Source organism: Solanum stenotomum, chromosome 1, assembly GCF_019186545.1.
Source record: "Solanum stenotomum isolate F172 chromosome 1, ASM1918654v1, whole genome shotgun sequence".
Lineage (NCBI taxonomy): Eukaryota > Viridiplantae > Streptophyta > Magnoliopsida > Solanales > Solanaceae > Solanum > Solanum stenotomum.
The window spans coordinates 96269573-96291858 of NC_064282.1; the positions used below are offsets into that span (position 1 = coordinate 96269573).

The 22286-nt window shown below is 29.3% G+C and overlaps 3 protein-coding genes across 4 annotated transcripts in view; 2 read left to right on the top strand and 1 right to left on the bottom strand.

The window, feature by feature from the left end:
* Nucleotides 1–4184, bottom strand: part of LOC125847809 (sugar transport protein 8-like) — a 9966-nt gene extending 5782 nt beyond the window's left edge. The window contains exon 1 of the mRNA XM_049527514.1: nucleotides 4008–4184. Coding sequence (XP_049383471.1) covers nucleotides 4008–4021 — 14 coding nt within the window. The 5' untranslated portion in view covers nucleotides 4022–4184. The remainder of the gene's footprint in view (nucleotides 1–4007) is intronic.
* LOC125847818 (tobamovirus multiplication protein 3) overlaps nucleotides 1–7295 on the top strand; it is a 14082-nt gene extending 6787 nt beyond the window's left edge. The window contains exons 2-12 of one of the 2 annotated variants that reach the window (XM_049527533.1): nucleotides 966–1094; nucleotides 2510–2600; nucleotides 2758–2810; nucleotides 2889–2981; nucleotides 3059–3130; nucleotides 3779–3851; nucleotides 3934–3979; nucleotides 5239–5302; nucleotides 5386–5439; nucleotides 5777–5854; nucleotides 6705–7295. In XM_049527533.1, the coding sequence (XP_049383490.1) occupies nucleotides 966–1094; nucleotides 2510–2600; nucleotides 2758–2810; nucleotides 2889–2981; nucleotides 3059–3130; nucleotides 3779–3851; nucleotides 3934–3979; nucleotides 5239–5302; nucleotides 5386–5439; nucleotides 5777–5854; nucleotides 6705–6797 (846 nt within the window). In that variant the 3' untranslated portion in view covers nucleotides 6798–7295. Of the gene's footprint in view, nucleotides 1–815; nucleotides 1095–2509; nucleotides 2601–2757; nucleotides 2811–2888; nucleotides 2982–3058; nucleotides 3131–3778; nucleotides 3852–3933; nucleotides 3980–5238; nucleotides 5303–5385; nucleotides 5440–5776; nucleotides 5855–6704 lie in introns of those variants that run through there. The other variant, XM_049527526.1, reaches the window with a different exon arrangement.
* An 8191-nt stretch (nucleotides 7296–15486) lies between these two features.
* LOC125876455 (uncharacterized) lies at nucleotides 15487–20927 on the top strand. The gene is made up of 7 exons (XM_049557645.1): nucleotides 15487–15972; nucleotides 17313–17751; nucleotides 18344–18508; nucleotides 19045–19116; nucleotides 19604–19669; nucleotides 20042–20080; nucleotides 20623–20927. Exons 1-7 carry the CDS (start codon nucleotides 15605–15607, stop codon nucleotides 20776–20778), a joined length of 1305 nt encoding a protein of 434 aa, XP_049413602.1. The 5' UTR covers nucleotides 15487–15604; the 3' UTR covers nucleotides 20779–20927.
* Nucleotides 20928–22286: the final 1359 nt, after the last annotated feature.

Here is a 22286-nt window from a genome sequence, read left to right on the forward strand (position 1 = left end):
CTTTTTCAAAACATTCAAATATAATTTCTCATGAATCAATTTGAAATGCATTTTAATATGATATTATAAATAATAATTTATTTTATGTACAAGAAAATACATGATGTGAATGAGAGATATGTTTCTAAAGATTACTAAGGCTTCATTAATTAATTTTCAAGAATGAGATCTAACTTCCAACCTAAATTATGTAGTGTGGTCAAATCCAGCTACAAAAGACTATGGAAGAACATTTATGAATGTTGTAAAAGGTTGAGATCTAATTATGAAAAATGTATAATTTATGGAGAAAAAAATGGGTTGATGCTGGGGAGAATCGATCCCTCGACCTACAGCCCTGCACGAATGACTTTTAAGACCGGGCCCTGAACCAAAGCACCCATCAGTGCTTTTGTTCAAAAGCATAATGAATGCTGATATCTATTATATATTCATTTTTGCAGATTTTCTAGATAAATATACAAAAAAATTGTTGGGGTTAATGGGTGCTCGAGCACCCAACATGCTCTACGTAGATCCGCCCCTGCCTCTATTTATTATAATGTGAAACTTAATTTAGGTAGGAATAGAAATCCTAATCCTATATTATTTAGACTAAAGTTTTTATTAGTCGATTCCTTCTTCTAATGCATTAAGGATATATTTAGGACAATATTACCCCTATAAACGTCAATTTTTTTCAATTGGAATCCGACAAAAATAAGAAAATGTGGCTAATATATATACATTTATTTAATAATAATAATACCTCTCTGCCGGCCATTTTGAAAAAGGAAAAAAAAGGAGACAAATTTAAATAAACAAAAATAGTAAATAATTTTTTTAAAAAAATTAATTTCGGTACTGAAAAAGGAAATTGCCAATTTTGGTGTTTGATTTTTTTGGGGGGGATTTTGGATTTGGTGAGTTTGATTTTGGAATCTCCGGTGATGGGACGGGCGGAGATGGTTGTAGGCCCGTCGGAGGCGGTGGTGGCGTATGATCTGAATGATGCGATCAATTGGTGGGACGATGTGAACAATTCTGTTGATGGGCAAAACTTTATATTCCATGTCCTTGCTATTCTCTACGGCGTTGTCGCCGTCGTTGCTCTTGTAAATTCTCTCTCTCTCTCTTTACGTCTCAAGCGTTTTGAATTTTGAATTTTGTGAGTTAATTTTACCATAATTGTTATGTTGATTGGGATAAGAGGGGTTCCATCAGGTAAAACATCCTTCCGTGTGAATTAGAAGAAAGGAGGTCTAGGCGGTAAAGTTGTTGTCATGTTAGTAGGATGTGATAGGTTCGAGCGGTGTAAATAGGCTTTTTGCATCCAATAGACCTTTGTGGTTCGTGCATAGCGGGAGCTTAGTATAAAAGAAAGGAGGTCTAGGCGGTAAAGTTGTTGTCATGTTAGTAGGATGTGACAGGTTCGAGCTATGTGAATTGGCTTTTTGTATCCAATAGACCTTTGTGGTTCAATGCATAGCGGGAGCTTAGTATACTGGGTTGCTCTTTTTATTTTGCTATGTTGATTGGTAAAGTAAGCTTGGGCTCGTATATGTGTTGGAGATGTATGAAGAATCTGTATGTGTTTGCTTGTTAGTTGTTTGAATTGAATGTCATGTGCATCATGTAACTTCAAAATTTGATGTTTTCGTCAAGGGAAGAATTCTAGGCGGAACTTTCGAATTTGAGGCATTTTAGACTTGTTTTTGATGGTCCTTGAAACGGGGATATATAACTCATAGAGTTTGCATCAAGTTTTCAAGGGGTTCATTAAAGGCTTACTAGAACTATTACTCAACAGAGCTTTAGTTTCGGCTCATATGGATAGGGATAGGAAAAAGAGAGATTTTCGTCAGTTGGGGATCATTCAGATAAACACAGTAATTTGCGAAAGGGGAGTATTCTATAGTTATAGTAGATTAATACACGATTTGTACAAGAGACAATTGCTTCTTAACCCTAAAATACTTGCTTAAATAGATATATCAAATAGGAATTGTCTTTGTATGATTTCGTATAGACACTTGAAAGTTATTAAAACTGAAATTTGAAACTAAAAAGGGAAGTTGTTGAAGTAGGTAAAACTTTTAACAGACTGCACCTTTTCCTCCCTGCAAGTTCATGATTATTATTTCCGGTATGGCGAGTAGTTGTTGTTGGGGTTCTGGTATTTAGTCATGGCAAAACTATAATATGTTACCAGGGAGCATTTGCACTTATAGTATGCATATTTTTGACGATAGTTGAAACTGTTTCTAATTTCCACTAATTGGTTTATGTATGCAAAAAAGAGGGGAACATGGCTTGGAGTTTGAAATTTAAAGTTTTGCCAAGTTGGTTTTGTTTGTGTCTCATTGATTGATTTTGGTATACTTGTTTAAACTTTCATGCATGTTCTTGTTCATTGGATGATCATATTGTTATTCTGTTATTGCTCTAGAAAACTATTATCACCAGTACCAATACTTCAATTTATGTGCGGCTCTGGAATTAGTTTCTGACTTTGCAACTTGGCAATCAGGTACAATTAATTCGCATTCAAATGAGAGTTCCTGAATATGGCTGGACCACTCAAAAGGTCTTCCACTTTCTCAATTTCTTTGTGAATGGAGGTCAGTATCTTTCTTTTCTTTACTTCTAATTTTTTTTTTGAACATCCTGATGGGGAGTTTCATTACACATGCTTTTCAAATGATTGGTCCTGTACACTCCACTTTGTTTTGACGTGTTGGCTTTGTTATTTAACTGTGTCTTCATGCTCTTTGGCAGTTCGCTCGCTAGTTTTTACATTTCGTCGGGATGTTCAGAAGTTGCAACCGGAGGTTAGGCAACAAACTATCTTGATGTTTTTTGTCTTTACACTCCTTTAATTCATAACGTTGTTTGCTGCATTTTTGCAGATTGTCCAACATATTATGCTTGATATGCCAAGTCTTGCATTCTTCACAACTTATGCTCTGCTAGTATTATTCTGGGCTGAGATATACTACCAGGTTCTTGTGGTCTCTGTCTCAGTTTTGTGTAGATATATATCTTCTCAAGGTTAACATATCTGTTTTTCCTATGACAGGCACGTGCTGTGTCCACAGATGGGCTTAGACCTAGTTTCTTCACAATCAACGGAGTGGTTTATGCTATTCAGGTAAATATGTGACAGTTATGCAATACTCATATAAACTCCTTCCATTTCAATTTGTTTGTCTTACTTTCCTTTTTGGTCCATTTCAAAAAGAACCTTAGCAGGAGCATCAATTTATTTTGGTGCTTGCTAGAAATAAACTCTGGTCTGGGAGTTTTGACATCAAGATGTTTCTAAAAATGACAACAAGTTTCATCTGATCGGATTTTTTCTCAACATTCTTTAACATGTCGTTCATAGGGTAGTTCATTCAGTGCCCTGGCCATCCTCTCTAACTCCCAAACATAAAAGGATGCCCTCCATCTGAGCATCAGTAATTACTAAAATTTTCCCTTCTTAAGTATTCTATTAGCAGAAATGAGAGCACAGTGCCTAGTATTTCACCAAATGTTGAAACCACTCATAAATCTTAGGGGTATATCAAACATAGTGTCATTGATAAGAAAATATGTTTCTGTCATTTGGAGATACTTTATCAAGACTACATTTTGTTTGATGAGATGTTCAGTGTCACAGTTAGACATGCAAATTTATGTTTTCTCGTGGAACTGTTGCATGAAACATGTGAAACAAGGGTTTACTTTTTAAATTGCTGTACCTATTCGGTGGATGTTCATTGCTGATTTTCTTTGTTTCTTATATATCTTGCAGATTATATTATGGCTGATAATGTGGTGGAAACCTATTCGAGTACTCGTCATCTTATCCAAGATGTTTTTTGCAGGTTCTTGTTTTAGATTTAACTTATTTTAAGTGTTTTCCGTTGCATGGATCTATTGCAAAGTACTAACACAATGTACTTGCAGGTGTATCCCTATTTGCAGCATTGGGGTTTCTCCTTTATGGTGGAAGGTAAAATCTGATTTTTAGTACCAGTCACTCTGTCACTGACATTAATTACCCAATGTACATTTGTTGAATGACTTACAGAATGGGTATAAACCAAGCACACAAGCATAAATCTATCACTTGTTTATATCATTCGTATAAAGGATGCTTTATCTTCTGATTTGTTGCTATTCTTAACACTTTTTTAGAAGGTAGAGTTGGATATGTTGTCGATTGTTGTTTGCTTTGTTCAAAAGCCAAAGTTTTTGGACTAAACGGTGATCTGCCTATACATCCACAGATCTAAACCTTCATGAGATGATTTCTGTCGAGTCCTAAGCTTCACCATTTTCTGAAGTTAAGTATCTTGTATATTGGCATGTATCTTATGCGAGTCTTCAATTACTTCCAGTGACCCGTACTTCATTAGTTTGATACCAGGAGCACACATTGACAAAGAGGACAAAAGTAAAGAAGAAGATGAAGAAGGAAGGAGGGAAAAGAAGAAGAAGGGGGTGGGTGGGGGAGCGAAGAAGGAAAATGAAAGAAAACATACCCGGATATGGTGAATTAGAGAAGAGAGGAGAAAATTGGAACCTTCGAGAAATGACTGGAGAGCTCTTTAGGAGGAGAGATGAGTGGAGGAGTATCCCATTCTTGACCAACTAGTTTGACAATGCTACCATTAACCTCTGCATTACCCTTGTCGCATTCGAATCTGCTATATTAATCATCTTTATCCTCCTAGCTGAAAAGTGGAAGATTCCCCATTGAAGTCTTCCCTCATCTCTAAAGAGTACTCTAGAGTGAAGTTCCTAATACATAGGAAAGAAATTGGCAGGTGTTAGATTGAATGAATGCAGCAATATCACGGCAATAATGGATGTCAAACATATAAAAGAGTAAAATATCTTCAATTACACTTGCTTTTAGTGAAAGTTCATGTGACCTTTTATTACCCTGCCTAATGAAAGTTTAAAGTCTTCTCAAGCATGATCTTAGTTCATCGGTACGGTCGTAGAAAGATGCATAGTATTGTTGAACATGCTGTTAAGAAATAAAAGTAGCAATTTAAATATTAAGATACTGCAAATAAAGTTCTTACTGTATTGCGTATAGCACATGTTTGTTTAGTTTGTGGATTGACCTTTGCGATATCACACTTGACTACCTTGTTTACTCTTATGTTTGAATAATTGGGTCCCTGCAACTTGTATGTCATTCATATTTATCCTTCAATATCACCTTACTATTTGGCTTGATATTCTTTCACTTCCTTCCAGGCTTTTCCTTATGTTACAGCGGTTTCCAGTAGAATCAAGAGGGAGACGCAAGAAGCTACAGGAGGTATATTATTAGTATTTTTTGTTTCTTGGTATTTTTCATTCTAATTAGGTCTTTTGACTTCTCCGACATTTTGGCTTCTGTAGGTTGGCTATGTAACGACAATATGTTTTTCATGCTTCCTCATTAGATGCATTATGGTAAGTCCATATTCCTTGTGAACTAACCAATTTTTAGCTGATCATAACTAACCCATGTTTGTAGTGTGTGAATGATATCTATGTTTTGCTTTAGATGGTTTCTTTTTTGTCTAAAACCTTTCTTGATACAATAAGTTACTCTTAGCTGAGATGCATGCAAGCTGGGCCAGACACCCTTTTTTTCAAAAAAAATAAAATGCCTTAGCTGATGCATTGATTTTCTTTCTATAGGGCATCCTTTCTCAAATTTTTTCCTTTCTTTCTGTAGGGCATAAAGCCTATTTGGTTATTCTATATGGCTTAATTGTTAGTCTCTCTCTTATTATCTTTGCTACAGATGTGCTTCAATGCATTTGATGAAGCTGCAGATCTTGATGTGTTGGATCATCCGATTTTGAATTTGATCTATTACCTGGTGAGTTCCATATCGCTGAACTTTTATTAGTACTTCTTTAGGTAAACATATTGGTTGTTGTGCCATAATCAAAAGAAGTATTGGCAGTCAGTATAATGTATATAATTATTGCCAAATCATGACTAAATTGGATAATTCACATGATATGTCAGCTTGTGGCATCTTACAATCAGTTTTATGCGCCAAAATTCTGTTTGACCCCTTTTCTATTTAGTCTTTTGAGTTGGGATGGGAGTTTCTTACTTATGCCATGAATTCAGGTTTCTTTCTCTTTGTTGACATTTTGTTTAAAATGGAAATTGGATTCAAAATCTTAAGATTATGGTGAAATATTTGATTACACAAGGAGTGGGAATCCTGTTCTGAAATTAAAGCATGGTTATTATTTCGGCATAATACATAAACCGGCACTTAAACTTGGCCTCAACAGGCAAGTAAACAATTCAACTTTGAGAGTGTACATCTAGACACCTCAACTGGCAACTAAACACTCCAATTCGTCCCACCCTAATGTGGCACATAAATTTTGGAGGTGTCTAGATGATCATTTTGTAAGTTGGAGTGTTCAACTGACACAATGGAAACGAGTGAGGTGTCTCGTGTGCATACTCAAAGTTGGAGTGGTTACTTGCCAACTGAGGCCAAGTTTGAGTGTCTGTTTATGTGTTATGCCTATTATTTCATGTGATTGTGTCCTATCTAAACCTTGGTTTGATCCAAATTTCAAATCATGAGTATATACTTAGACATGGTGTTTTTTACTTTGCACTTGGGGGTAGAAAGTGGAGAAAATAGAGTAATACTTCTCTATATGTTTTGAGACTAAGCAAACTTTTTAAACTCTTTGCAGTTAGTGGAGATACTGCCTTCTTCGCTTGTCCTTTTTATTTTGAGGAAGTTGCCTCCAAAGCGAGGGATCACACAATACCACCCTATTCACTAATACGTTAAGAGGGTAGATAATGATGAAAAAATCAAGCTCCGGGATCAGGTATTGAGTAAGTTGGCTTTTACCTGGATGTGATTTGCTAGCAAGAAATACGAGAGAAGTGATAATGTAAATTGGAGTATGGTTCGTGTATACTGAAATATCCGTCTGTCCTCACACTAGGCAGATTGTAGCTCTGTTTTGTATTACTAGTTATAGAAGGAATTGTGAAGTATTTTACGATCTTTAGTGTATTATTTCGCCTTTGTATGTGTCAGATTTCAATTGAATTCATTTTTTCTCCTGAAATTTCATGTTGTTCACAGTTCGGGTTCTGTAATCATTTGGCTCGGTTATGAGTTAGTACAGAAATCCTCATTGTTGGTTACTTCCAGTAATTGTCGGTTACATCGACTACAATTGTAGCAAGATCAATATTTGTTGTTGTATCCTGTGTGATTCATAGTAGACGATTTTTTACTGATTCATCGAACGAGTAAAGATTTCGTAGTACATACCTGGGACAGAAATTTTGTGCTTCGATCTCTCGTTTATGTACAGTCATGCTTGCTGATTTCTCGATTATCGATCAAAATATAGCTTGGTTGAATGGATGGATGTATCTCCTTTTTGTTCTTTTGCAATTCTGCATTTCCAACATTTGTTTGCAAGGCATTTTTTACTGTTAGTTATTACTATTAGAAAGGTTGTTGATATAAGTTGATCATTTCTGGCTAATGATTTTGCCTCTAATTTTTGTGACTTTGTCTTTAAGTTAGATTGCACTTGATTAGGGATGATGAATCATTTTTCAAGCTTACTATGCATTTGGTTGTAGGATTTGGGACTCCAACAACAACTTCAGCATATTCCGTGTAATTTTACGAGTGGGGTATATTTGTCTGAAGAATGTAGAGTGTACGTAAACATTATTTCTATTTGAAATTTGCATTTGTTTATAAAATTAACTTCAATTTCAAATTCCAAATTTTCAAAGAAGTAGGATTTCAAATTTCAAGATATGATTCCAATATTTTTTAAATATAGAACTTGACTCATAAGTTTATGTTTTATAAAATAAATTATGCTTGACGTGAAGATATTGTTGGTATCATGTGGAGAATTATATGAAAGAATAGCTAATTACTAATACTATTATTGATTTATTGGATTATGAATTACTATAAAATTATGTGTATTTGAAAATTTAGAAACACCTGTAATTGCAAACATTTATTTTTAAAAGGATTATGGAGATATGTAAATTAATTCAATGTCTTAGAATATTTCGATACCTTGTTTATGAACTGTGATTTTATCTTTGGTAAGATTGTATAGGAATTGAGAAAGATTTTATAGTTTTCACAAATTATGAAGTTTTCATGTTTATGAGAAGAAATACAACTTAAAAATTTCAAATTACATATTCAAAAAAGATTTCAACTTCAAATTAATTTGATTTGAAATCACATCCAAATGTGTTCCCAATGAAAACAAGGATTGTGGTGGAGTGGGTAAGCACTACTTCATCTTTAATCAAATGTCTTGGATTCGAGTCCTCTTGTATATAAAATCACCTTAATTAGGGAGTTTTTTACCCCAATATGCGGAGAAAAAAAATTGTTCCATAATGGTAGTTACGGATGGATAAAATCTAATAAGTTTGATTTAAACTTTATATTTTATTAAAATAAATTATTTAATATATAAGTAATCTGGAATTCAGTTTTTGATCCTTTTAATTTGGTAATACTTACTCCCTCCGTATTAGTTTATGTGACATTATTAATTATTTGTTAAAAATAATATATTTCTATAATTATAAATAAATATTAATTTGATCATTAATAAGAGAATTTTGCAATCATGCAATTATTATAATTTATATTTAAGATCACAAATTCAGAAGTTTTATAACTAAATAAGCACAAATTTCATTTTTTTTTTTTAAATTGTATATTAAATCTGTATTGATTCAAATTATATATATGAACAGAAATGAAGAAATGATAAGTTATGAGTTTTTTTTTCTTTGTTTCTAAATATTCATATTAGAGCACGACAAACTACAATGAGACCATATTGGTTATAAGTTATGAGTTGGTGTGGTGTATGTGAAGATGCATGCATCTTTATTCTTTACTAGTTTAATCTAAATTTTCTAATTTTTATATGATGAGATAAAATGATTTCTCACCCTTTTTTTTTTCTTTTTATAAAATTTGACATTTTTTTTAAAAAAAAAAATTGTTTATTTGGACATCTTTATTAGGAAACTTTTCTTGAATTTCCACTAAAAGAAAGTAAGGGACCACAATTCAGAGTGGATTTACACAAGGAAAAAAGTTAAAATTATAAAATAAGTTTACTCTTGTATAATATATATTGTACTATATAACCAAAAAGATTGTTTTTATTTTTTATTTTTATAAAAAAAAGAAGGTCATTTTGAATTGTCTTAAATAATTATTTTTTTCTGTTATATATCACATGAGTCTCTATCTCTATATATATGATGCACTTTCCGTTTCGATCTATTTCAAGAGAACATAGCTTTTTATATTTTAAAAAATAAAAAATAACTAGAACCTTCTCATAATTCTATACATTTACAAATGAGAAGATTCACAAATATACAAAATTTATGACTTATTTTGAGTCATAATTCTTTTTATAAAAAATCTTTCTTAAATTATGTGCATGCATAGTTAAATGTATAATATAAAATGAGACAAAATCTAGTATGATTTTAGTCAAAAATCAAGTTTTTTAAAAAAAAATCATAAAAGTATAATATGCTTTTGGTTTCCTTGGATTTTTAAATATAATTTGAGATGCTGAATACTATAAGCACTCTTCGTTCACTTTTATGGTTTAATTTTATAAAAAAATACATCTTTTTTAATAATATATGTTGTGTATAAGTAAAAGTGAAGAAGAGAATACGATTCTTACAAATTTAGTAATTATACACATGGATGAAGCCACCTTATGCAGAGGGTTTGTTTGATATGCATTCTTTGTTAGAAAATTATGTGATGTATTGAAGTTGTACACTTACCTATTACAAATGAATTTAATTTTACACATTTTTAATATAATTTGAAAATTTAAATTTATTTTTCATCAAATTCCACTTCATATCTCCAAAGGCACTCCAATATTCTTCTTGATTTTCCTCCTTTCAATTACCGGCCACCCACTCAAAAGCCAAAAAATTAAAAAGGTCAACATCTATATTAATTACTAGTACTATATTTATGTGGCCACTCAAAAGACTACTTATAAAAATTAAATAGGGTCAACATCTATATTAATTTAGTATATTTATGTGGTTATTGCTGGTTTATAAGTTAACAAGAAAAAATTCCAACTTTAGTACACAACTTTCCACATAAAAAAAAAAAAAAACTTTCCACATAGTATACGAAGAGAAAATGAACTCTTATACTCACTTATAAATTAAATCAAAAGAAAATAATTTTATTAGATTTCTTATAAAAAGATAACAACAACAATTTACCAATCTAATCTTGTTAGGGTTTGAGGAGGATGATATATATGTAGCCTTACTCCTATCTTATGACGATAAAGAGATTGTTTTTGATAAACTCATAAAAAGAACCTCATTGTACAAATTGGTAATTAGGTGTTTTTTGCCATTGGATATGCCTAGTCTCATAGTATATTCATTTTTCACAAAGTTTGTGCACATTCTTTGGACACATGTCTACAAAGGTTGTACTAATAACTAAGTTGATTATAATTTTCTTGCAACTAAGAGGCATATATCATATGATTGGACAGTAATTCCACTAAGCTAATGGAGATATAAATTTGTCTTATTGCTTTCTTGTTTTAGGTTTTGATTTGTTTGTATTATATATATATTTTTCACCTATCTTTGATATGACTATATTAATATTGCATCTATGGTATTCTGCTCGTGAGGAGAGGAATGTTGGAAAGTGGAATCCTTTTATTGGTGAGAGTTTAATATTTGAAAATTTAGAGAAGATCAAATCAGAATTTAAAATCTATGAGTTCGTGATTTTTATCTCTTTAAAATTATTGAATTTGAAATTAATAAGTTCAAAAGATTTTAAATATAAATATAATATTGTAACTAATGCTATTGAGTTCAGACGAACTTATAGTCAAAACACTAACTTCACCATTATTGAAAATCCTAAAGAAAGCTCGTATTTTCTCTAAGTTCCCTATGTTTAACATGACGCATCCAATCCCCCTCCCTTGAAAGCTCTTGGTGCTGCGACTATCACCGGTAAGTTGTGTCGGATCAATAACGGGGTTAAAATAAACTGTAAAAGCAACTAAGTCAACGCCTATTTGTTGTGGATCTACTAGTCCGGACACTTGAATCTATTCCATCGCAAACAACCGAATATATTATTGCAATTCTACAAGGTATAATTATTCAAAAAATTAGTGTTTACAAAAATAATATTAATCATATGCTTATCATTAATTTGCTCTTCGAATAACAATTCATGTGCATAGGGTGATAATTATATCTTCATTTTAATCCATAGGAGTAGATCAACCATAAAAGCAATGGGGCAACTAGTAGCTTTGTTCCAAATTTCTTAGTTATATTAAAAAATTCACTTGAATATGTATATATATAATCGAATCATAATACAGATATCGATCAACATGAAAAATAAAATAAAAACATAAGCAATCCTAAAATACTTTTTGGAAAAAGAGAGTTTCGTGGATGGGGTACAAATTTTGTTTATTTCACTTCTTTTGTCGACTTTCTATTGGATATATTTAAGTTATAAAGAAAATAAAGTATGTCATATATTTTATTGCAATCCACAAACTTTCCCCCTTCTTTTGTCTTTGGAGAAAGACAAGCATAACCTACTACTCCATTCGTTTCAAAATATTTATCATATTTAAAAGAATATTTAACTATTTTACTTTTATTTATATTTTAAAAAATATTTTTTCTTCATTAAATATTAAATATTCTATATTGAGGTATTTGTAGTTTTTAAAAATAATTACGTACTAATAAATAAGTTTTCTTGAGGAAATTTGGATAAAATTCTAGTATTAATTTTCAAATTAAAATTTTGTTATTAAATCCACGTATTACGAGTATTATTAACTCAATATATCCAATAATACTCGATTGCCTTCCATGATGATTTGAATTATAGCACAATTCGATGGACTATTACATGAAATTACTTTTTTCAATTTTATTAAGAGTTACCTAATTATCGCGATTTTTATTAATAATTATATAATTCATACTTTTGCAAAAATACTAAAATATATATATATACAAAGAGAAAAATTGTTCATTACTGCAGAAATAAAATATTGATTAGACAGATGACTTCCAAATCGAAACAAAGTAAAGTGGAAAAACTAAAGGCAGAAAGCAACATAAACAATTTTTTTAAAAAAAATTAATATATATAGCACCAAAGTAATATAAAGTGTATTTTATTATTTTACTTTTTGATTAATCAATTATTTAATTATTTCGTTTTTTTTTTGGATTTATATACACCACAAAAAAATTTCTAAAACTATTCCACCAATAGTAAGTCAAAGTTAGTCATCCCTCAATTCCAAATTGGACGTCTTACTATGTTTTTAATTTCAAGAATTCAGCATTTACAATATTGTTACAACAATGTGCTACATAATTAAAACGGTACGTGAGCTGGATTCAGAATTTTTGTAAAATGATTCGGTCCATATTCAGTATAAGCGTTAGAGCATTTAAAAGGTTTTCCCATTATGAAAGAGGATTGAGAAAAATGCAACTATAGTATATCATCCACAATAAACGTTGATCAATAAAATGTGAATCAAACAGATAAATATTGAAAACATCTAAATAGTAAGTCCTTACTCCAAAATGAGAGCTATTCTTTTTTGTTCTGATAGCACAATCGAAACGATAGTTTTTTTGCCCATGTGAAAATGAAGCGATATAATTTTTTATTTTTTTAAAAATTCAAGTGAAGATTCACGATTATGACAATTTTTTAAAATTAATGATAAATCTTGTGGCTGCAGTATCATAATTTAGATTCAAATATCTAAGTTGTTTTATTGCTAATATTAATTTAATCTACTAATCATTTTCACTCAAAGGATTTGACGAAATGAATCTCATATGTAGACATAAGCTATATAACAAAATGTAAAACATGTCAACTTTTTTTTATAGTGATAATCCAAACATTCTTTTAAGTATTTTAATTATAAAATAATGATTTAGATACAATACTTTTCTATGTTGTCTTATCTATTATAAGGAAAATAGGTTGATATATTCTTTTAATTTTGTAATTTAGAGTTGATATATTTTTGGTTAGAAAAACATTGATATATTCTTTGTTAGAAAAGTAGCTTGTATATACATTTACTATTACATAAATGGTTCAAATATATTCTTTTCGTTTAAAGAAAAATTTAAAAAAAATTATATATATATATACTTTTTTGAGAATCAAATCTAGAGGATTTTTGTGGGTATATTTTATAAAAAAAAAATTATTATAAAAGGTGATTTAAAGTCAAAGAAATTAGAAGGAAACAGAAAGAGGGTGAAAAGTAATTAAAGGAATATGAGGACTAGGGGTAATTACAAGTGACAATCAAATTATAATCATTTGGTACGAGGGATAATGATAATAATTTTGGAATAAAATATTAAATTAATTTATTCTGCATTTGATTAGGAGTATTTATTAATGACAAAATTATTTATTTCACTATTTATACTATTAATGATATGATAATTAGCTATTTCATAAATATATGGTGGGATAACTAATCTCATTGAATATCTTATATTTCTATGAATGAGATAACTTTGTTTATCGATCTCATCTCTTGTACCAAACGACAATAAATTGATTGTGGTGGAAAGCTAACTAGCTAAGTTATCTTCTTCTTGTTTTTTAATGATAAAATTCTCACTTTCGTTCACCATAACTTGTTCATTTTAGTTTTTTTTAAAAAAAATATATTTTAAGTTTAATATCCTAAGGTTTTAACATTAATTTTCCATTCCAACCCACTTTTCAAGTTCATTGAGATTATACGCGAATTAAGTAGAAGTAGGGAAAATAATTTTTTTATTGAATGTGTCCTTACCCTTCAACACATCTCTTCTGCGTTCCAATATTTGTAGCCTCCATTCCCACCGCTCCACACACCCTACACCTCCTATAACATTTGTTGATGACATATAAATGATTCACAATAATATTTTCTTACTTACGCACCAAACACAAAAAAAATAAGAAATTCACTTATTTGAGAACACGCGCTTTTATTGACTCCAACTTAACTAACGACTAAATTGGCTTCTTTCATCATGGTCCAATTATTTTTTGAACGTTCTCTATCATAATATTCAAAAAGGAAAGCGCTACTTTAGCCCTTTCAAGAAGGAAGGTTCAAACGGTTTTTTTATGAATAATTTCAATAAAAATTTGTTGATTGTAGCTAGTGATTGTCTGAGTGTGATTATTAAAGGTGGCAATTCTTTTTCCAGAATTCGAATGAAAAGTGTCTAGTCTAATACTTTCTTCGTCCAAAATAAGTGTACATATTAGTAAAATCAATCGTCCCAAAATAAGTATTACCTTAAAAATACAAGATTAATTTTCTATGTATTTTTAATAATATCCTTATACTCCATCTTCTTAAAAATGTCCAATTTCAAGAAACGTTTGTTAAATATGAGTATAGTATAATAAACAACTCATTGTATTTCTTGATTCCTTAATGGACATGATGATATTTACTAAGATAATACATATTTTAAGACGACAAAAATACAACGTAAAAACAATTTATCATGTGTTCAGAGACCTGCCAATGTATTAAGCTCGTTTGGATTGGCTTAAAAAAAAATACTTTTTAAGTTAAAAATAAAAAGTCAAACTGAAATGAATTTAAGTCAAAAAATAAAAAGTAGGGGGGAATTACTTTTGGTTTCTGACTTATTTTAAGTCATTTTTTACCTTGTCAAACACTTCGTAACTTATTTTAAGTTATTTTTTTATATTTATCAAACACTTCCAGAAGTCAAAANGTCCAATTTCAAGAAACGTTTGTTAAATATGAGTATAGTATAATAAACAACTCATTGTATTTCTTGATTCTTTAATGGACGTGATGATATTTACTAAGATAATACATATTTTAAGACGACAAAAATACAACGTAAAAACAATTTATCATGTGTTCAGAGACCTACCAATGTATTAAGCCCGTTTGAATTGGCTTAAAAAAAGTAGTTTTTAAGTTAAAAATAAAAAGTCAAACTAAAATGACTTTAAGTCAAAAAATAAAAAGTAGGGGGAGAACTACTTTTGGTTTCTGACTTATTTTAAGTCATTTTTTACCTTGTCAAACACTTCGTAACTTATTTTAAGTTATTTTTTTATATTTGTCACACTTCCAGAAGTCAAAAAATAAATTTGACCAACTTTTAAGCCAATCCAAACACCCTCAAGTTTTTAAAATATTTCATGTCCCTCATACCCCTCCCCACCCCTTCCCCCCAACTATATAAATTATAATAATTGCGCACAAACTCTTAGTGCTAAAAAGCTAGAAACATTTAATATTGTCCACCCCAAAATTGTTCTCATACCTACCAAAATACGTCACCAAAAAAAAAAAAAACCCCACAAAAACATCTCTTTAAATTCCATTCATTCCCCCATTGGCTTAAAGAAAGAAAAAAAAAGTTTTAAAAACATTGTCCACCCATTGTTAGAAATTAAGAAAAATCAAAGCATATAGTATAAACCATGTCTAGTGAAAAATCTATTCTTGAATACTCCAATTTAGCCAACAACAATAATCCAAATTGCTATTTGATGTCACAAAATTGGTGGCCACAAGTAGACAATAATAACAATAATACAATTTTTCATCCAATTTCTACTAATTCATCTTTGTCTTCATGTAATACAAATAGAAGTTCATCATGTGAAGAAGATGTTATATCTATTTCTAATAATAATAATGGAAATAGTGTAACAAATAATAATAATAATCTTCATCAATATCAATTTCTACTTGGTGTTGATGAGATTAATAATAGTTCTTTGATTAGTGGAGAAATTGCTGCTAATTCTCATGATCACAATCAACATATTTGGAGCCAACTTCTCTTGTGAGTTTTGATTATCTCTATCTCTTTTATGATAATTACATGTAACTGTTCATAATAAGTAAAGTCGTTTATGTATCTAAAACAATTCTATTTCATATTATTTTGTTATGCCCGTACTCGAGTCGTCTCTCTTTTTATGATAATTACATGTAATTGTTTATAATAAGTAAAGTCGGTTATGTACCTGAAACTACTCTATTTCATATTTGTTATACGATACCTGAGTCAAGGGTATTTTGATAACATCTTCTCTATCTTCACAAAGTAGGAATAAAATCTTGCATACACGGACTTCATCTCAGAAATTTGGGGGGGCGGGGGGGGGGGGGGGGGGGGGGGNNTTGAGTATGTTATTGTTATTATTATTCATGTACCTGCGACATGTTTAAATTATGTTGATAATATAAGAATTGTTTAAAATATATGAAACTAATTTCTCATGTGGGTTTGATTATCTTTCTTTTATTATCTCCTAATTTTTTAGATAAATCATTATGACTATGTTATAATTACTTCATTCACCTTGTTTTAGGTCTTAATTTTATTAGGCACGAAGTTTAATTACGTTAAGTAGACTTGTAATAGCATTTGCCTTTTTATTAATAATTTGTATATATAACACATATACAAATATTATTTGAATTTTATGTTCTTAAATCATATCATTTCTATAAATTAAAGGAGTTGAGTATCATTAAGGCTGAAAAAAAAGAATGTTGGAATTAAAACTTATTAAATGTAGAAAGGTATTCTTTTTTCATAGGTTAAAAAAAAGGGCCGAATGAACCTCTTACCGTTACTTGACCCCGCCCCTGACTATATTTATCTTGTCGGGGTATAGGGGAGTGTTAATAATTAGTAGAAGAGAAAATTTGATTTTATCACTTATCCCAAAACCTAGTTTTTTTTTTTTGGATATGTGATGTATGAAAAGTAAGATCATTGTTGAAAGTGGAGCACTAATATATATAATAAATATAATCAATGATTTTTTTTAATTTTTCATCGATGACTATCTATATTCATGTTGATATCTGATTAATTTGAAGTCATGTCATGTAAGAACTATTCGGAAATAGCTCCCAATAGCTATCAAAAAAGATTTCATATCCAGAACTCAAAATCATAACCTCTCTTCTCTATTTGTTTTCTCAATGGAAACTAACACCATCTTTGAGTCATTTTTAAGACACTTCATAACTAGTTAGGGAAGAATATTTAGGAAATATCCAACAAGTAGGTATATGTTGTATAATTTGGATGTATATATAATCACATAATGTATAATTTTTATTTTTGTATATTTTCTACTCATTTGAATCTATTAACCAAATATGCAGAAGCAACTCTACTACCAGTGGAACAAGTGGGAGCATTAATACTAAAAATCTATTGGAAAACAATATGGAGATGAGTTTATTAGATGGTGGATCAACAACAACCTTAATCACCTCTAAATCTTGTTTTAATCACAATCAATTAGCTAATAATGATGATGATGATGATGATGATTATACATTTCATCCTTATAGTAATCTTCTTGGAAGGCCACTTAATTATTATTCAAATAATAATAATAATAATGATATGGACTCTATGTTTCCAATGAGAAGTGATCAAATTGCTCATCATCAAGAAGTGGATAATTCAAGAAACTTGGCTAGTATTTGTTTTGGTGATTATTTAAGCAATAAGCCATTGGTGGACTTTAAACCAAGTCTCAAAACTTTGAATTTGGTACAACATAAGAAGAATATTGGGCTACAACAACCTTATATAGTAAGAAACACTCTTTCTCTCTCTCTCTCTAGAATTATATTACATGAAAAAAATAGTATAAAATACACATTATTTGGATATAAAAGAAAAATATTTGTACAAGTTTTGGGGTAGAAACACTAAAACAATAGGAATTAGCAACAGACAACTTCTATTGCTGAATTACGAAATGCATTGCTAATTCTATTTATTCATTAATTATAAAAAAAATTAGGTTAGCTACGAGCTATGTAGCGATAATTTTCGTAGGTAATTCTTTCTCTTAGTATAATAGAGGATTTTTGTGTTTAAAAAGTGTAATTTGGAAATTATGTTAAAATTATATGTAAAAACAACCTCTTACAAAAATACGATAATGTAAATCTGCATATATACATAAGACCTAATGTGAATTGTGATATGGCTCTTCCACGGATCACACTTCACACATAATGGACCAAAACTTAGTGCACCGTACTATCTTTTTACTTAAGTTTTAAGTTAAAAATCAAAGTATCTACAAGTCAATATTTGCTTAAAGTTAATCTTTTTACTTTTTTACCCCTTTAAAGTTTCATTTACTCAAACTAATACTACTTGTTTTTGTTCAAAGAGCAAGTCTAGGGGTACAATATCAACATGCAACACATTGAAGAGAAGCAATGGAAGATCACAAGAATATAATCCAAGTGATGGAAAAAAGAGGAAATTACAAGATAATTTAGAGACTAATTCAAAAAGGCAAAAGAATGAAAATTCTGCAGTTACATCTACAAAGGTATGGGTAAAATAATATGTCTTAGTTTTGATATTATTTCGATTTTATTATTACATGTTGTTTCATTGCTTTAGTTATCATATTATTTGTAGTTGCTACTTGTTTTTCTTTTCTTAGCTGATTCCATCATAACTTCTTCCCCACTGTATCTGCTTTACATATACTTGATTTTTGTTATGCATGAGTCGAAGGTCTATCAGAAATAGTCTCAATCGATTACGAACCTTCCTAGATCCCACTTGATGGATTACATTGTGTATGTAGTTGTAGATTTGATATTATTCCTTATTTGATAGTATTTTCAGTCTATATATATATACCCTATTAAGTATTATTCGTATCCATATATTGTAAAACCATGATATTAATAATAGGAGGTACCATTCATATTTTAATATACTTTATTTCTATTCTTATTATAAATAATAAATCATAACATTAACAATACATAATATTGTTCTCTATTTTAATTGGTACGAAGTTCTATTTTTATTTATTACATATTATTTTTATAATAACTCATTTATGATTTATAGACACAAGTTCCTAAAGTGAAGCTTGCAGACAAAATTACAGCTCTCCAACAAATTGTCTCTCCATTTGGAAAGGTTAGTCTTTTTTTCTTCCTAAAATTTCGTATTCAATCAAATAATCGCTGAGGTTTAATCGTGCTATTAAATAGGGTCAAAAATAATTGTTTTTTAAAATCAAGGGAGAAATTTATTTTTTTTAAATAATAATTAAATGATGTAAATAATTTTCATTCAAGAACATATTAATATATTATCATATATATGTAAAATGCAAAAAACAAGTAGCCTTATTTCACCCATTTTAACGTATTTTTTTTTCTTCATCTTTTTGTTGCTGTTTTTATGTTCATCATTGTTACTAAAAATAACAACTTAATGTTGTGCTTAAATAAATAAGATAACTTTTTTTACGATTAATTTATTTATAATATTGATCGCATGCATTGAGCGGATTTTAAAATTAATTTATATATTATTATAATTAATATTATCAGTGTTGTTATTATTTCAACTCGAGGATTAATTATTTCTAATCGAAAAAATTGTCTTTATTTGTGTATAGACTGATACCGCATCCGTTTTGTGGGAAACAATCAACTATGTTAGATTCTTACAAGAGCAAATACAGGTATGATTTAATTTAGATCACAAGTTCAAATTTTAACGTACAATATGGATTAGTTTTTCTCTGAATCCCTTTTAAAGGATCCATCAATCGACACTGATTATCGAGAAACATTTTTATGTGTTTGTCTCATGAAAAATGTAGCCTGATCGATTATCGAAAAGAATTTTCGTATGTTTGTTTCATCAAAAAGAAAGAACTATGTCATCACGTGAGAGGATATGTTTTAAACATAATTCAGTTGAAAAATATATGTTTTATAATATATAATTATATAATTTTTTTACATAAGATCATTTCTCTTATGCTTAATTCATATACTACTATATAATATGATGTTTTCATATTTTTCTCTCTCTTTTGTATCCTATGCAGCTACTGAGCCATGCCTACATGAAGAACAATACATGCAAGGTGAGCTATTTAACAAATTTAAATACAATTATTAGAAATGTAAAAATCTAGTAAATTAATTATTATTTTGGTTAATCACACTAAATTAATATGATTAAGCATTTAATAAGTACATTCTAATAATAGAGAAACTCACATCTTAAGATGATATATCGACTAATAAAAGATGGGGAAATTTCGTAAATAGTGCTATTTGTGCCTAGAATTTCAAAAAATAGCGAACTCTTTGCTTAATTACAAAACATATAGCAATATTTTGATTTTAATAAAACATAGCGAAATACATTTTATCCGCGTCCATAACAATAGTGAAATATATTATATTCGTACGTATAATAAGTATATTTATGCGTATATAATATTTTTACTTTAACTGTATTATACCAACTAAAATTCTCAAAAATAAGTTGATTTTTTTTCTTAATTTTGTTGGATTCTTGTGTAGTGTAAATATCCATAATATTATAATATACTAAAATAGTATAAATATTTATTATGCAAAGTTAATACTAACATTAATTTTTATTTTTTTGATAATTTAGGAAAGGTATTGGGGAGGATTTGATAGAAAAGAAGTTGATTTAAGGAGCAAAGGACTTTGTTTAGTTCCCATTTCATGTACCCCTCAAATATATCATGAGACTAATAATGGATCTGATTATTTAATCCCATCATATAGAGGATGTTTGTATAGATAATTAAGTATTTAAGTTATATAATATTATGTCATCAGTGTAACAAATTTTTATATATTATGATCAGGACATATAAATGATATTTATAGCTAGGTAAGCTTCTTTAAAATGTAAGTTAATTATGTTATCTTGAAAATGAATCGGATTAATTATTTGTTATGGTTATAACAAGTAAAGTTGATGGTGTGATTTTTTTTTGATAATAACGATGTATCTAACTTAAATTCAATGTATGATCAGCAAATTTAACCATGAGTATTCTTCTTCCAATAGGTATTCGATTTCTTTTCAATGTTTTGTGGGGGATGTCATACAAAAAAAGAGTGTGTAGTTTTACGGGAGATAGAGATTACTTACAGAAGCGAATTCAAGATTAAAAATTTATGAATTCCAAGATCGATTTCAAGTTTATATATAGTAAAATTAGGTTTCAGAGAACTCGAGATAACTATATATGTTACTCACGTACAACTTGTGAAGATTTTTGGAATCTTATTCTTTGAAAATGTATATGTTATACATATTCCTAGATCATGAAATATACTAGGTACTAATTTTGATTCGTCATTGTTATAAGGATAGTTCAAACACATTTAGTGGCCTAAAATCAAAATCAAACAGAATCCTTAAACTTTTTCTTTAAAAAAAATAAAAAATCTTCTTGCTATTTAAGATGCAAGTTGTTAGTAACTTTTTAATAATCAATTTCAAGTTGTTAGTGATCTTTTATTGAGACACAAAACTCCAATTTGTCAAACTTTTTATAATAATTCTTTCTTCTTATATGAAAAGTTCACTTTTTCTATTAATAATACTCAATATAATTTTACACTATCAAGTCATTTAAAAGATAAACATACATAATTATTCATGAATCATAATATATATATTAAGAAAAATCAGTCCTGAAAAACAAAATAAGAAATATATATATATATATATATATTTTCTTGGACAAAAGTAAATGACGATCGGAATATAAAAACAAAATTTAAACTATTAAATTATTTAAAAGATAATTATATGTAACTGTTCACAACTAATAATAAATAATATTAGCTTCACACCTGAAAAATAAAAATAAAAATTAACATTGAAGTCTTTTTTGGACAAAAGTAATCGACTAGCATACGTTACAATATATACAAAAAGATAAACGTCAATGAGACCGTCCAATCGTTGACTTGAAAATAAGTCTTCAAGTCTTTTTTGGCAACATCCAGAAAAAGTCACTTAAAATATTAACGGGATATTTGGTTCGTGAATAAAGTTATCTCGAGATTATAGTTTTAGAATTATAGTTTTTGGACTAATTTATTTTCACCTGAGAGGTAGGATAAAATAGTGGAAAAATTATATGAAATACACAATTTAAGACATCATAATTTCTAAACTTTCCTACCATTTAAAAAAAATTACAAACATTCTCTCTCATATACGTCTTTATCCCTTCTCGAATACATACTTATCTCCTCTTGGATACATCTCTCATTTGCAATGTATCGGACAAC

Bases quoted from the DNA above. Each gene is read 5' to 3' on its own strand.
- LOC125876455 (XM_049557645.1), top strand. From the start codon at position 15,605: ATGTCTAGTGAAAAATCTATTCTTGAATACTCCAATTTAGCCAACAAC. The intron at 19,117-19,603 runs GTTAGTCTTTTT...ATTTGTGTATAG, and splicing joins TTGTCTCTCCATTTGGAAAG to ACTGATACCGCATCCGTTTT. The intron at 19,670-20,041 runs GTATGATTTAAT...TATCCTATGCAG, and splicing joins TCTTACAAGAGCAAATACAG to CTACTGAGCCATGCCTACAT.